General features: G+C 39.6%; 1 protein-coding gene across 1 annotated transcript in view; it reads right to left on the reverse strand.

Annotated features, from left to right (window-relative positions):
* Positions 1-15,678, reverse strand: part of MED27 (mediator complex subunit 27) — a 177,057-nt gene that overhangs the window by 15,939 nt on the left and 145,440 nt on the right. Inside the window, exons 5-6 of the mRNA XM_077836178.1 lie at positions 14,240-14,347; positions 2,574-2,615 (exon numbers count right to left, since the gene is read on the reverse strand). Of these exons, the coding sequence (XP_077692304.1) occupies positions 2,574-2,615; positions 14,240-14,347 (150 nt within the window). The remainder of the gene's footprint in view (positions 1-2,573; positions 2,616-14,239; positions 14,348-15,678) is intronic.

Consider the following 15,678-nt stretch of genomic DNA (forward strand, 5'->3'; position numbering starts at 1 on the left):
AACTGTGTGTTGTATGAAGAAGCACTTCCTTTTGTGTGTTTTAAACCTGCTTCCTATTAATTTCATTGGGTGACCCATGACTCTTGTGTTATATGAAGCAGTAAATAACATTTCCTTATTCACTTTCTTCATACCATTCATGATTTTATAGACCTCTAACATATCCCCCCTTAGTTGTCTCTTTTCCAAGCTGAAAAGTCCCAGTCTTTAAGCTCTCCTCACAGGGAAACTGTTCCATACCCTTAATCATTTTTGTTGCCCTTCTCTGTACCCTTTTCCGATTTTAATATATCTTTTTTGAGACAGGGAGACCAGAACTGCATGCAGTATTAAAGGTATGGATTTATATGTCAGTTTTGGTGGGTTTATTTCCTATACGGCCCCTAGATAGATATGAGATGGTTAAAGTTTCTTTTCACTACTGATATGTATTCAAACCAGCACTCTACATATTTCATTGAATTTAATTAACTTAATATTTTAAAAGAAAATTTAGTGAGTTAATTGTGCTGCAATGACAGTGCTAGAGAACAAAGACTTACCCCTCTCCTGTGGGTAATGGGATGTGAACAAAGGAAGTACAGGCTTCTCCCATACTTTCTCACCAAACTACCTCACCTCTGACCTGACGGGCCACCACCCAGGAGGGAGGGGAAGTCCACTGTACATGCTTAAACTTCTGGATTGAACTGAGACTGCCAAACTAATTTTTATCGTCATTTTGCACCTAGATACTACTCTGATTATTGCCCTATAAATATCTTAGTTAGAAGCTAGGTAAAATTACAGGGCCAACTAGCATCCAGTGTGATAGCGGCTATTATGTGGATTCCTAACAAGTAGAAACTGTACTGAGACTTCCAACTTGCTTCACTAACTATTATGCAGCCATTGGGCTGGCTTTGAACTGGTGGCATAAACTGTAAAAGAATTCCTCATCTTTTTACCAATTATATTTACAGTTTAGAATGTGTAGCGGATACTTCTACCCACTTCTCAAACTGATTGCACTAAGGTGAGAACTATTACTAAGTACGTTGGTTGGTCCCTTTTAAAAATATATTCTAAACTAAACATCTAAGGAATGCCTATTATGATGATCTGCAATACATTTATTCCCAAAATGTAGTTGGCACTGTACAAACATATAGGAAGATGCAGCCTCTTTCTCTTGAGATCATAATGTAAAACACATGGAGAATTTCAGAAGCCATACTTAATTGCAAAAACCTAAACCTGTTCCATTGCAATAATTACTTGAAAGCATTATTGATAAAATTATTAAGATTAATTCTGCACTAACTTACTTTCCACTGCATTCTTCTCTTCGTGACATAGGCAAGAAAATATTTTTGTGGACAGAGAAGAATTAACTGATTAAAGAATCCTTTACCTGTCTCTAGAGTAAAGAAAGAGCTACAGTGGTATTCTTTCTGGCTTAATACTAGTCAGGGAGGGACTGCTACCTACCTCCCAAAAAGCTGCCCCCTTTGATCTTTAGCGGGTTAGTATCATAGGTCAAAAATGCTTTTCTTTTGACTGCACATGAAATCCTGGGAGGGAGTTTGGATTTTGGGGAACATTTATGCTCAAATACAGGTGATATACCTTTAGTTTTGACCCCTGCTTTTATGCCCTTTAGAGTCCCTGACCCATAGTTGTTACACAAACTACAGAAGTAGATGAAAGGAATATAGTAGCTTGAGCCTTAAATTCCTTGAACTGTGGTTTAAATGTAATGAAATTGTAATTTAAAGCCAGTTCAGTTTGAACTTACAACATTTTGGCCAGAGGTTTTCATAAAGAAATTTTATTTCACTTGCCTTGAAAAAAAAGCACAATGTCTAAAAGTGTCTTCAAATTCTTGGCAGGTTTATACTTACTGGGCTTATTTTTGTCCCATACCATTCTCACATACGTGGAATGCCCCTGATTTCAGGGGATTACTTTAGTTTACAGGAGCATGAGAGGACAAACAGGTCCAATAGCTAGCTTTAAGGTAAAATTTTCAGAACTGCCCAAGTCCCACTGACTTATTAAAATTAAACCTCAAGAAGAGGAATGTGTGGAATTTGTTTCAGAGAAGTTTAGAAATGGTGCCTGTTGACTTCCCTCCCCAGAGAGGATGCATTTTTTCCTTTAAACTGAGAAAGCAAAAGAATAGATTTTTAGACTTAAACTACTTAGAAAGAATTAATCAAACTAAAGCTCAAAAGTAAATAAGTAAAAAAACGTTTTCTCAGGCTAGAGAGGAGAAAGTCCCATAGTTTGGACCCTGATCACCATGGCTAGGGTCAGAGATATGCCAGGATATAAGTGTAAATCTGAGAACAAAAAAAAAGTGTATCCTATTTTTGTCCTATTTACTATCTTCAATCATTGGAGATTATATTTTGTTCTTTGCAAGCCGTGATGGAAGTTTTATAGTCACATTTAAGATGGCTGACAAATAACACAATACCTAATTGCTTTTGCAAAGTGTTTGTCTATTCAAAATCAAGAAGTTCTGCAAGACACAGAATCCACATTTCTCTTATAGGTACGGGGTAGAAAGTAAATGGTGTCGGACTTACCTTCTGAAAAACCTGATAGTTGGATTTGGACCATATGTCAACCTGTAGTAAGAAAAAATATATATATATATATATATATACACACACTACCACACATGGATTCAGATGAACATTTTATTAGACTAAGATTGGTCTTGAAAAAAATCTATAATCCTCAAACATCAGAAATAAGTAGTCTAAACAAAGAGACAGAGGAGCATATTTGTTTCTTAACATTACCTTGGTTTCCAGTGTGCAGGCTGATAGGGATTGCTCAACCTCAACAGAATGTTTTAGGATTTTTCTCTTGCATTCACTCACTGGACTTTACTAGGTTAAATTGAGTTTATGCTACTGAGTTAACTGCTCCAAAAGATAGACTATAAAGCCACTCTGCTGTCCTCTTTCTAATCTGTCAAGACTCACCTAAATTGCCTAAAGGAAATTACCAACTAATAATGGCTAGATGGAGGGCCAGTAAAGACTTCCAATATTTATTTGTATACATCTATAGAGATCTCTTATTTATATTTAAAAAGTGTCAGGGGCATCTATATTTTGTCGAGTCTTCAGCCAGTTATTGGTGATTTCCTATTACTAAAACTAGATGGGCTGGCACACAAAATTGACACATTTAGCACTATTAATTGAAGTGATATTAATAAAGGAAGCCAAGTTTTTTGTATCTCATGCTGAAGATATACTTGAATCCTTGGCACTAAGGATTTAACACAAGAAAACTTGTCATCTGTGAAATTCCACTGTGAAGGCTGCACCCTTCATTATCCTTTAGTATTCAACTACAGACATTTCACATACAGACAATTAATGAAATGAGTTATTGTATATTTTTATTGTATTTTTAATAATGTAGTATGGAACCTTGAGTGCTTTGGTGCTAGGCTACCTAATAAATATTAAAAAGTTTCCTCTGAAATATTATACTGTCTAGCCCTTTCCATTTGTTCTACCGCCCATATGCATAGACAACTTCCTCTGACTTCAATAACAGTTGTGTGGCTTTAGTTATATACACATATGGGCTGCAGGATCCTGTGGGATACAACAAGAAAAAGAGTAGTGCAGGACTTTTAAAGTGGTGTCTACTAACAATGCTGTTCTAACTTGGTTGTAACCACTATGTGCTCAGTCTGACAGTTGAGATATTCATAATGCCGTTTCCTAAAATGGGCAGTGGTATTTTCCACATAAATAATGTTTTCTATTATCTCAGTTTCATGACCCAGCATTTCTGAGCTAATTTTACAATAAGAGGAATAAAGTGAGGGACATTTGATATATACGTATGATAGACCATTGTAGAGTCTCAGCACAACAAAACCCATTTCACATATGTACACTGTTAGAATGCCTAGAGGTTTTCAGTTCTCAAGGGTGGTTTATACACCATGTGAATCAGAAGAATTTTATACAATAAGATCCACACTTAAAAAAAAAAAAATCTGTCCTATAAGGTTATTTTGCATTTCTACATCACCATTAATCAGTAAATCCCTCAAAATGCTTTACTTGCAGTAGGCACATGACTATCTAAGGTATTATAGGCCCCAATGATGGACACATAACTACCACCCTATACAGGAAACCTACTGAGCGCTATACTTACGTACATGCCTCCAGCTTCCATCCAGGACATACCACACGATCCATTGTCTACAGCCAAGCTCTAAGATACAACTGCATTTGCTCCAATCCCTCAGACAGAGACAAACACCTACAAGATCTCTATCAAACATTCTTAAAACTACAATACCCACTTGCTGAAGTGAAAAAACAGATTGACAGAGCCAGAAGATTACCCAGAAGTCACCTACTACAGGACAGGCCCAACAAAGAAAATAACAGAACGCCATTAGCTGTCACCTTCAGCCCCCAACTAAAACCTCTCCAGCGCATCATCAAAGATCTACAACCTATCCTGAAAAATGATCCCTTACTCTCACAGATCTTGGGAGACAGACCAGTCCTCACTTACAGACAGCCCCCCAACCTGAAGCAAATACTCTCCAGCAACCACACAACAAAAACACTAACCCAGGAACCTATCCTTGCAACAAAGCCCGATGCCAAATTTGTCCACATATTTATTCAAGTGACACCATCATAGAACCTAATCACATTAGCCACGCCATCAGGGGCTCATTCACCTGCACATCTACCAATGTGATATATGCCATCATGTGCCAGCAATGCCCCTCTACCATGTACATTGGCCAAACTGGACAGTCTCTATGCAAAAGAATAAATGAACACAAATCTGACATCATAACATTCAAAAACTGGTAGAAGAACACTTCAACCTCTCTGGCCACTCAGTAACAGACTTAAAGGTGGCAATTTTGGAACAGAAAAGCTTCAAAAACAGACTCCAACGACAAACTGCTGAGCTTGAATTAATATGCAAACTAGATACCATTAATTTGGGTTTGAATAGAGACTGGGAGTGGCTGGGCCATTATACATATTGAATCTATTTCCCCATGTTAAGTAACCTCACACTTTCTTTTCAACTGTCTAAATGGGCCATCTTGATTATCGCTACAAAAGATTTTTTTCTCCTGCTGATAATAGCTCATCTTAATTAATTTAGCCTCTTCCTCCACCTTTTCATGTTCTCTGTATGTATGTATGTATGTATGTGTGTGTGTGTGTGTGTGTGTATATATATACACACACACACACATATATATTTTCTTACTATATGTTCCATTCTATGCATCCGATGAAGTGGGCTGTAGCCCACGAAAGCTTATGCTCAAATAAATTTGTTAGTCTCTAAGGTGCCACAAGTACTCCTGTTCTTTTTGTAGTATCTGAGCAACTCAGTGTCTTTAATATTCTGACCATGTATTTAAAGACTACTCGTGTAAGCAGGATCTTGCAGGTTATGCTTAAGCTCAAACAAAAGCTTGATGTGGGAATTAATGGGTGATGGTCTATGACCTGCATCATGCTTCAGATGAGACAGTCATAATGGCCCCTTCCAGCCTTAAAAAACAAAGAAACAAAAAATATGTTATCTTCTAGAATTCTCCTATGAAGTGGGTATATATTATCCCCATCCTACAAGTGGGGAAACTGAAGCACAAAGAGGTTAAGTGACTTGCTCAAGTTCACAGAGCTGCAACAGATTTCCAGAAGTCTGACTTTGTACTGGTTTTGGCCATTAGACAGCTCTGCCCCAACCTTCACACACATCTAAGAAGGGATCTAATGAAATAAAACATTCCTTGTTTGCAATGAATAAGGCATACGGTGTTTAAGTTTCATTTTATTAAAGCTGTAGTATGAAATCTCATAAATAAGTCCTGTTGAACCAATGTGCCACCTCAGAGCCAGCAAGATCTCCTAAATTCATTTGTAGGAGATTGTGCTGACCTATGTGAATATTTATCAGCTTCAGCCTGTCTCTATAACAAGGGCATTTCTTCTAATCTTTTGCTGGTCCTGTGTCCACGAGTAAGTGATTCAGCAACAATTGACACAGAACACATTTAGCTGAATGAAGTGAGAGGACTGGTCTACAGGAACCAAATAAATACCCCTTTGAAAACTGTACTTAGATTTCCAAACAGCTGGGTGTGTTTTTGTTTTGTTTTTTTGTTAGGCTAGATTTAAGGTTGTGCGTACTGAACCTATCTGTGGTTTCAATGCCTTTTACTTTTCAACAATATAGGAGCTAAAAACACCAAACAAATAGGAGTTAAGGTTGCACTTCTCAAACAAGGGACTGATTCAAACATTTACACAAGCACAACTGATATGCTAGTGCAATTTTAACACAGCCTTCAGAATATATACTGTCTCGGTGGAGGTAGCAACGATGGCAACTTCCTCCCTCCTTTCCTGACCTCCAGCTTATTTCCTATTACTATAGGGCCTCATATAGTCATAATTTCTCATCTGCAAATCTTATCATGGAAATCACACTTATTGCAGAATTGTGCTGCAGAGATACGTAGCTTTCATTTTAAAAATATCATTTCTAACCTTTATGGTTGGGTAGAAAACATCAAAAACATGAATTACAAGTAAAATGCTGCAGGGAGTCTGATGTGTGGCCTGATCCATTCACTTCTGTCAGAACCCTGTGGACTCCATTGTTCTGCAGCTATAGAAATTGGCATTTTCCCCAAATACTATGGAATTCAGCATTTCTGCCACTGAATGTACTGTTTTGTTATAACTATGTGCCCAGCATTTTGTCTTCTCTCTCCCTGCCCTTCTTGGACCTACATGCAGCTGTGTCTTGCGCCCCAACTTTCCCTATAAAGGGGAATTAATGGGATTAAAGTGCATGTTCTTCCATGGAGCCAGGCAGCAGAAAGTAAAAGGTGTTAGAGTGGGCATGTCCAGCTTGTAGCCAGGAAGTGACAGGAGCCAAAAGTCCGGGCTGTTGTACGGACAACAGCATACCAGCTGAAGCCTAGTAAGCTGGGGAGGTAAAATTGCTGAAGACAGCTAAAAGCTCCCCACTCTGGAGGATGAAAGAGGTTCTGAGCTGGATTACTTGGCATTATGGGAGCCAAGAAATGGAGCCAGGACACCTGAAGAGAGTAAGGAAAAACCCATCCAGAAAAATAAACACGGTGTAAAATGAAGAATTTTACATCAATGAGTTTTTTTCAGCTATGAGCCAGAGATGTGTTTGAGTGTATATGGGTGGAAGATGGGAATTCAGGGTATTTAATGGCAGTAGAATGAACTAATATTGCTGTGGAATTTAAGGGTAGCTATGATTTTTGGTGCCATTGTGCCATGAAGTACACAGGGCCCTGATTATTAGTTCTCTTGGGTAGCACCTAGATGGCCAAAAGAGGACTGGAGCCCTGTACAGAGGTAGACATGATATGTGCTCTCCCCTCCCCGCCAATAGCAACCTACGGCCCCAATCCTGCAACGATTTACGCTTGGGCTTAAATGTATAATTTTAACACTGCATTGGAGTTATCTTTATCATTTAGTTATATTATTGTTTATACATTTTAACAATTTTTTGTACACAAAGGAGAAATCAGACATTCTAAGTGTTTGGCAAGAAATAGGAACAGATTCTATTTACGAAGTTCTGCTGAAGTTTACATTCTTACATATAAACAGGTTAGTTTTGTTTGGTCAACCTCCTTCTTTAAAATAAATTATAGCTATACAATTATTTTGATTTTTTTTCTGTTATGGTAATGCTCAAAGGCTCCAAATAATGATCAGAACTCCTTTGAAATGCATCGTCTCTGCTCCACAGAGGTTACAAACTAAATTGAAACAAGTCACAATAAGTGAGGGTAGGTTTACGGCAGCATTTCTCAAATGTGGCCACAGCCTCCTGCGCATATTTATTTGGTTTTCCTAAAGCTAATCAAGTATTTTAGGAAAAAGTGTGAGAGTGGCCTCCAGCAAGAGTTGGTGACCACGCTCTGAGGCCACCAAAAAATGTGTCCTGAGCAATCCTGGTCTACAGTGCAATCATGGAATGAGATTGCAGCTTGTATGTATCTATCTGAGCTAGTTTTAATGTAAGTAGCTCAGGTACTGAGTAGTGACACTATAGGAGAGTGTGCTTAAGTGTGTGCTAGCTGCATGAGTAATTTAACCAGTGTTCTTGGCAGCCTTGTACAGACCTCGCTGAATTGCACACTGCCACAGCTTCACTAAGCAGGTACCCGAGTTAGCTAGATTAAAGGTAGCTCAGCTATATCCACATGAGCTGTAATCACATCCTGTGATTGCAGTGTAGACATATCCCAAGTGTGACAAAAGAGAAGGGGATTGAGATGGTGAAAGGAAGAGCAGTTGAGAGCAATATTAATAAGTTCACATGGTTACAGAGATTAGCAATGTATCTAAGTGAATAGTTCCCAATCATTTAAGAGTACTGTTTGGACTTTTTGGCCCCAGACCTAGACATGGTTAACTAGCCTACTTCTCGTAGATATCAAAGCAGAAGTGGGTCTTGTGGAGGGATTTGGAGGGAGGAGAAGGTAGAGTGACCTTATGGATCAGTTCAAGAAGTATGTTTCATGCTTGAGAGTTGGCATGGAGTCAGTTGCAGGAGAACTGGACAACTAGGCAGTCAAGGCTAGCATTACTGACAGAGCAGTGGGTGACATGATGACATACAAGAATGAAGAGACAGAGATAGAGAGTCAAAAAGGATGTTCAAGGTCAGGATGTGAAACTAACTTGATTTGGTGGTGGTAGGGGAGTGCTAATGGCAGGATTTAGTGGGGAACGTGTCTGAGAAAGATGACATTAGCAGTTCCCTTTTGTATAACTGGTGAGAGGCAACACAGGAATAGGGAAAGGCAGTCTTACATTTTAGTAACAAATACACATGCTTGTAAAGCTAACTACAATTTAAGACACACAGAAAATTAATTTAGAGTTTGTTTTCTAGATATTTTCATCTAACTGAATGTTGGTTGGTTGACCTGATTGATGGCAAAGCTTGTGTTATAATTGGAAAGCATATTTGTTATTCAGTTTCAATCTCCAGTGATGATCATTCTCCGAGCCAAATATATGATCCTCTCCAGTTTAATTCAAAATTTTTAAAAATTTCTATTTTAGATGCTGCATTTGGATGCATTTAACAGGTTCAGAATGTTCATTATTTGGCATGAATACCGAAAACAGCAAAAGTAATAAATGTCTTATAGACCTGATGTTATCCAAGTTTAAAAAAACCCCAACACACATGCAGGTATCTTAAATGACCGTCCACTTTTCTCCATGAAAAAAGAGGAATAAGGTAGGCGTACTAAAGAATGCATTGTTACAGATCTATTATTCGTCAACTTTTCACTTTCAATCAAGATACACATTTGTATCTAAAAAACTGCTGAAAGCACAATTTCGGGGCATCCTCTGCATCTGAATTAAACTGGGGCTTTTTTTTCCCAGTGCCCCACTCTCCCCACCCGTCCCTAGTATAAGTAACAAGAGACCATTTTCTGAAGGTCGTCTGAACGATTTCAAAGGCGATAACAAATCAAAATGTTCCCTGCATCTAATATCAAACACGGTTGGTGCCAACACTTATTAGCGGAATCGGATTCAACCCCCCCTTCCACCCAAACACACACACATCCAGCTTTGAAGTGGAAAGAATGCAGGGATCAGAAATTACCCAAGAGACAGTTCTGGCTGTCTTTGAAGCTTTCCTTTGATACTACTATTTCTTTTCCTCTCTTACGCTAGGAGGCTAAAAGCTGCCCTTTTTTTTTATTGATATGGGGTAATTAATGAAGCCTTAGCATTAACATAGCCCAAGTTCCTTAACATGATAATTCAACTGAGACACTTATGTTTCTTTAAGTAAGTCTAACTAATGCAGAATTAGGAATTTGTCTGCACAGTAATGTTAAATACCCGCGCCAAATATGCCATGTCATGGTTCTTCCCCATCTCTGTATTTACAGAAAAGCAGCCTGTCAGCATGCCAAACAAACCTGAAGAAGAGCTCTGTGTAGTTCAAAAGCTTGTCTCTCTTACCAACAGAAGTTGTTCCAATAAATGATATTACCTCACCCACCTTGTCTCTCTAAACAAATCTTAATGCAATTTTATTTCTATTAGCAGAATTAGGATACTAATGGCTCTGTTCATGAAAGCCTGCCCTTAAGGATGAGCTGCATGGATTTATTTTTTCAGGAATCTGGATGACATTACTAATAATTAAGGTCACGGTTTTGTCACGGAGGTTGCAGAAGTCACGGAATCTGTGACTTCCAAAGACCTCCATGACTTCAGCCCCGGCAGCTGGGAGCTGCAGGGTCCCATCGCCTCCTGCAGCAGCAGGAAGCTGTGAGATACCCCTGCTGCCAGAGGCAGCAGGCCCCCAATCTCTGAGCTGCCACAGTGGGGCAGGAGGACTCCCCGCAGCTCCCTGCCAGGCACCGTGGCAGGGCAGGGGGACCCTCCCGTAACTCCCCACCAGGCACCACAGTGGGGCAGGGGACCCTGGAGCTCTGAACCCCCACGGATGGTGGGGGCCCTAGAGCTCCCAGCCACCCCACACCTGCACAGCCCCTTCCCATTTTATCATGAGTATTTTTAGAAAAAGTCAGTGACGGGTCATGGGCTTCTGTGAATTTTTCTTTATTGCCTGTGACCTGTCTGTGACTTTTACTAAAAATAACCACAACAAAATCTTAGCCTTACTAATAATTACTTTCCATGTCTGGATTGCAGTGCACTATGAGTATGTCAAGGTTTGAAATTAGGGGAGGCACAATGCCACCTCTACAACTACAGACTAATTAAAATGCATCAGCATGTGGTGGAATGTACTGGGCCAGCAATAAAGCAGAGGAGACTGCACAACCATCAGAATACAGCATCTATTGTATGGAAAGAGCTGCCAGGTCTCACCTATTGTTTTTCAAAAAAATCCAACAAAAAGGCGTGCGGGGTATCGTTTGCAATCTGGCAAAAGCAAGTTCGGCAGGTCTTTTGAATGCTTCATAATTAGGGCCCTACTTGAATAGTGAGATTGTTAAAAAAAAAAAAATAATAATTGCAGCTGAGTTGTGGACAAGCCATGGAAAATTGCAGAAAAGTAACAACGGATCTTATTATTTGAGGTAATAAAGTCCATTATTACTTTTCTGCGACTTTCTGTTTTCGGCAGCCTGGGACTGAGAGTGGGGACTCCCACTGTCAGCCCCACTCATGGCAGGACTCCCGCTGTCAAAGTTTAGGTGGAAGCTTAATATTGTGGAATCCGCAATTTCCACAATATTGCAAGTTAAGTAGGAACTTATTCCTAATTCAAATACAACCAGACTTTTTCAGAAAATGACTGGTCCTTATTTCTTTGCCAGTATGCAGAAATCTTAAAATAAATAAATAAAAAACCACAAAACAAACATTGTCCAATTTCTCCCCATGTTAGGTTAAGACCGCCTGCTAGATTTATTTTTTCCTCTTCATTTTGAATACAGTGTTATTTTTTTCTCATAAGAGTAAAAATGATTGACTAATTGCATTTGCTGCACTCAGATAGAGTAGAAGCGAGCTATTTGGCAGCTTCCTTACTCAGCTCTGCCAATGTACTTCCATAATGACATGTAATAACCTGGCTATTCTACTCTAAATTTTTTTCTGCAACTGCCAATTGTTCCTAACTATGCCAATCCTGTGTGGCTCAACAGCGTCCAAGAGAATCCACCAAACTCACTGCATCTATAAATCCTAAACTCTGATCCTTAGAAGTATCAATATCTACCCTACTCTCATACCAAACGCCTCAGCATTTAGTGTAACATTCTTCCTCTCCAAGATCAAAACCACATAAAACTTATTCATGCCCCTGACCCACATACATTTGCCTTCATGTCTCTCTTCAGATCCACCTTCCACTCTAACCTCAAATCATCTCCTGGCCCTATCTTCACACTTAATCCTCCAGTTTTGGCCTCCTATTTATGTCTTGGAACTCTCCAGTAAGGGGGCTCCTCTTAATTCTGCTGCCTCTTTTGTCCAAACTCTCCCCATCCTTTCCTCCAAACCACTTCCTGTGCACATTTCACCTTAAACTGTTATTGGACCCGCCGCACTGGAATATCGGGAAAATTAAGTGAATGATGTTTGTACAGCAATTTAAACACAAAGCACAATGTAACTACTACTATTGTTCTAACTTCTATTTCCTATTTGGTTTATGATAAAGACAGAAACATAGGAATTGCCACAGTAGATGAAACCATTGGTCCATTTAGTCAGGAATTTTCTCGCTCATAGTGATGAGTACCAGATGCTTCCAAGAAACAAGCAAGACATCATGAAATGGACACCTATGAAATAACCGGCTCATAAGGAAAATTTGTTCCTAACTCCTTTTGCAATCCTAAGTATTGACTCTCTCTCTCTCTCTCAAAGATGATGTCTGAAATCTCTCCACAATTCTCTCCATTTCCTTTCTATTCCTCTGTCTCTTCTTTTTTGGTTCTGGGAGTAGAAGAGCTGGAGTTGCAGTAGGCAACCGCTCTAAAATGCTTTTCCACAGCGTCTGTCACAAGGGAAAAGGAAATGGAATTTACTATAATCACGCCTTCCCAGCAGACACAGAAAGTAAAGAGCATTACTGCAAGAGTTCAGCCCTACTCTTCCTCTCCAATTACCAACATATTTAATTAGGGAAAAACAGGTAGCCCACTGCTTGTCAATATGCATTCCAGTTGGGCAAACTAGCAAGCTACATATTTATCCACTCAACATTTTTAAGTCAAAATTGCTGCTGGTTTAAGTGGACACAACTCCGTCAAACACAAAGGAGTTATGCCTGCTTATACCTGCAAATAATCTGGGCCTTCAGGTTTGGGACTAGTAAAGTCCTAGACTAGCCTAGTGGAATAGTGAGCTGACGAGTGAGCGACACAAGTTCATACAGTCTCACTGCAAGTGTTGGCAAAGACTGGAAGTGAAGCTGAAATGGTACACTCCTCTCATCAAATTATCAATGCTTTTTAAGAGGAGTAGGGTTATCGTTTTACTTGCATGCAAAACCAGAGGTTTTATGGTTTTTAAGAGTCTCCTTTTATTCACTAATATCCAGAATATCTCCTGCTCCAGGGTGTATCTGACGGATAAGTGAGGGTGTACCTAATCTGCATTACTAAGCGTGCAGATTTAAAACCAGTGGGCTCTCAAGCAATTTCTATTCTCCCCACTCCATAAGGGAGAATTTCTTACCTGGAAAACAGAATTGTAGTTCCCTTTAACAGAGAGCTCTTAACCTCTTCTGTGGAAGAGAGGTTCAAACTCAGCCACTGAACTTAAGGGTCAGTACATAACATGCTGCTGTGTGCTAAAACACAGGTTCCTCTTTTGAATGGAAAAAATCTCTCATTATAACATGGCCTATGGGTGCCACATGCTCATCTAGCTATAAAGAACTTTGTATTTTAATGGGATTCATAATAAGGGGAGAAAGCTCCTGAGAGAATGTGAATGACAGAGGTGCTCAGTACTTGTTACTGGCAAGGGTGAGTTGTGTTGGGTGTCTCAGCAAGAGAGCTTATTCCACTCTGAAAGAGAAAATAAAACTAAGATGAAGGCTGTCAGGTCCCATTAACATCTTCTGATGCTATACAGAGAGCCATATGGAGTGCGTGCCATCAAAAGAAAGTAGAGGTTCAAGCAGGTTGAATTTTTCATAAAGCAAGTCACTCAAGGAAATACAGGTTACACTTTCTTTAATAGCTGCTGTTCGAGATGTACTATTACCAACAAGCAACTTATTGAGGGCTACCAACGATTTTCATAACAGAGTTTATCAACTTGAGTATAAAACTAGCCCAAGATTTCCCAGTGGCTCTCAGAGACGAGAAATGTGAACCCTGGGCTATTGATGTGCTGGTACATTGAAAAAATGTTTCCTCAGTAGACACTATTAATGAGGCAACTGTGGTGTAAGGTGATAAATTAGAAATTCAAGCAAGGGCACCAGGGCTTAGAGAAAAATCAGACGTTTGGGTATGAAGAATCTGAGTGAAGTGTGCTAAATTTAAAGCTGAAAAGCTTTGCAAAACATCAGCCGAGCCTCTTGTGATGGTTTCTTGTTCGCAAACATACGTGGGATGAGGCTTCTTTTTTGTAGTTTCTCAAAAACCAGGGTATCGGGGTAAATACGAAGTTTAGCCCTGCTAGAAATGAGGAAACCCTACCTTGCCATCTTCAGTGTGGACATCCTCATTATATCCTTTTACGATTGTCCGGTCAATGAAGAGACTTCGCATCACCACTATCACTTTTAGCACTTTTCCTAAGGTAACCTGTCAATAACAAGACAAGGACAAAAACAAAGCTGAAAGAGAGCTGGGTGAAGTCTGCGTTCACAAGGTCATGGAGTTAATGGCTTACATTTGTGGGAATTTCAGTTTGCAAAATTTTACAGGAAGATGAAAATAAAGATCAAAAATACTGTGTGCATGTGTGAGGAAGAGAGGCAGATGATAAAATACAGAATTAAGTAAATAGTGTAGACCATTTGTGTCAGAAAATTTTTTAGATCATGAAATTCACCTGTACAGATATGACACTGCCAAACAACTCTCTCTTCCTTAAATTAACAAAACCCAATATGTCAAAAATACTGAGCAAATGTGACTGTTTCAATATATTTTACGCTCCCCAACATAACTGCATGCATAACAAATACATTTAAAAAGAATCATCAGACTTTTCTAATGCTACCCCTGAAATGCATGTTCAGGGTTTAAAGCACAACATTTTCACTTTAACAAAAATGTAAAAGGAGGGGATGTTTTTAGCAGCAAGACTTTGTATTGCATATTACATGCAATGTGACTTCTCCTATGCAATTGTAGCCTTGTAAAACATGTACTGGAAAAACTTTCAAGCTTTGACATTTTGGGGTTCACCCAGATCAGTAATGGGTTTAATCACTGTCTGCCTTGAAACTCTGGGTGTCTTGTGGCCACTCTCACATTCCTGGAATGTCACACATTCTGGTACGTGTGAAATCGCACGGTCTTGCCCCTGCTGGCATGCCCATCCCCCTCCACGTGACACTGCATGCACCATGTGTGCAAGGTCATACTGTATGTGGGGTGCCATAATGAAGAGCGCACCACCACGACCCCCACTCCTGCTGGCATGATCTTGCACACACCATGTGTGAGAGGTTATGCTGTCGGGGGTGGAGCGGCATGCTCTACTTTATGGCTTCCCTTGCCCAGTACCAGATAAAACCATGTCTGGGTTTGTCTCATTACCACATGGGGGACAAAGAACTGGTTTAAAACTGGTTTTGGTTTATAACAAAAAGACTTGTTTATAACCTGACAAATGGCTTCCCTACTGTCAGCAGCGCACAAGCCATCCTCTGGCTTTGCGCAACCTGGTTATTCCTTGTAGGCTGATCTTAGTACCCTTCCAGCCTCAAATTTGTCTCCAAATCGTCCTACTGCAGGGACCAGTCCCTCTCTTGGATCCTCACAGAGAAAGTGAGAGGTTCACTGCCTTTATGGACACAGTAAAACACTTCCAAGCTGTTAGCTTTACAGAAGTATACTTTACGGAACTTACACAACAATGCTGATTTATAATCAAAGCAAGTTAATAGCAAAAGTACACAGATTAA

The sequence above is a fragment of the Eretmochelys imbricata genome, chromosome 16 (genome assembly GCF_965152235.1).
Source record: "Eretmochelys imbricata isolate rEreImb1 chromosome 16, rEreImb1.hap1, whole genome shotgun sequence".
Lineage (NCBI taxonomy): Eukaryota > Metazoa > Chordata > Testudines > Cheloniidae > Eretmochelys > Eretmochelys imbricata.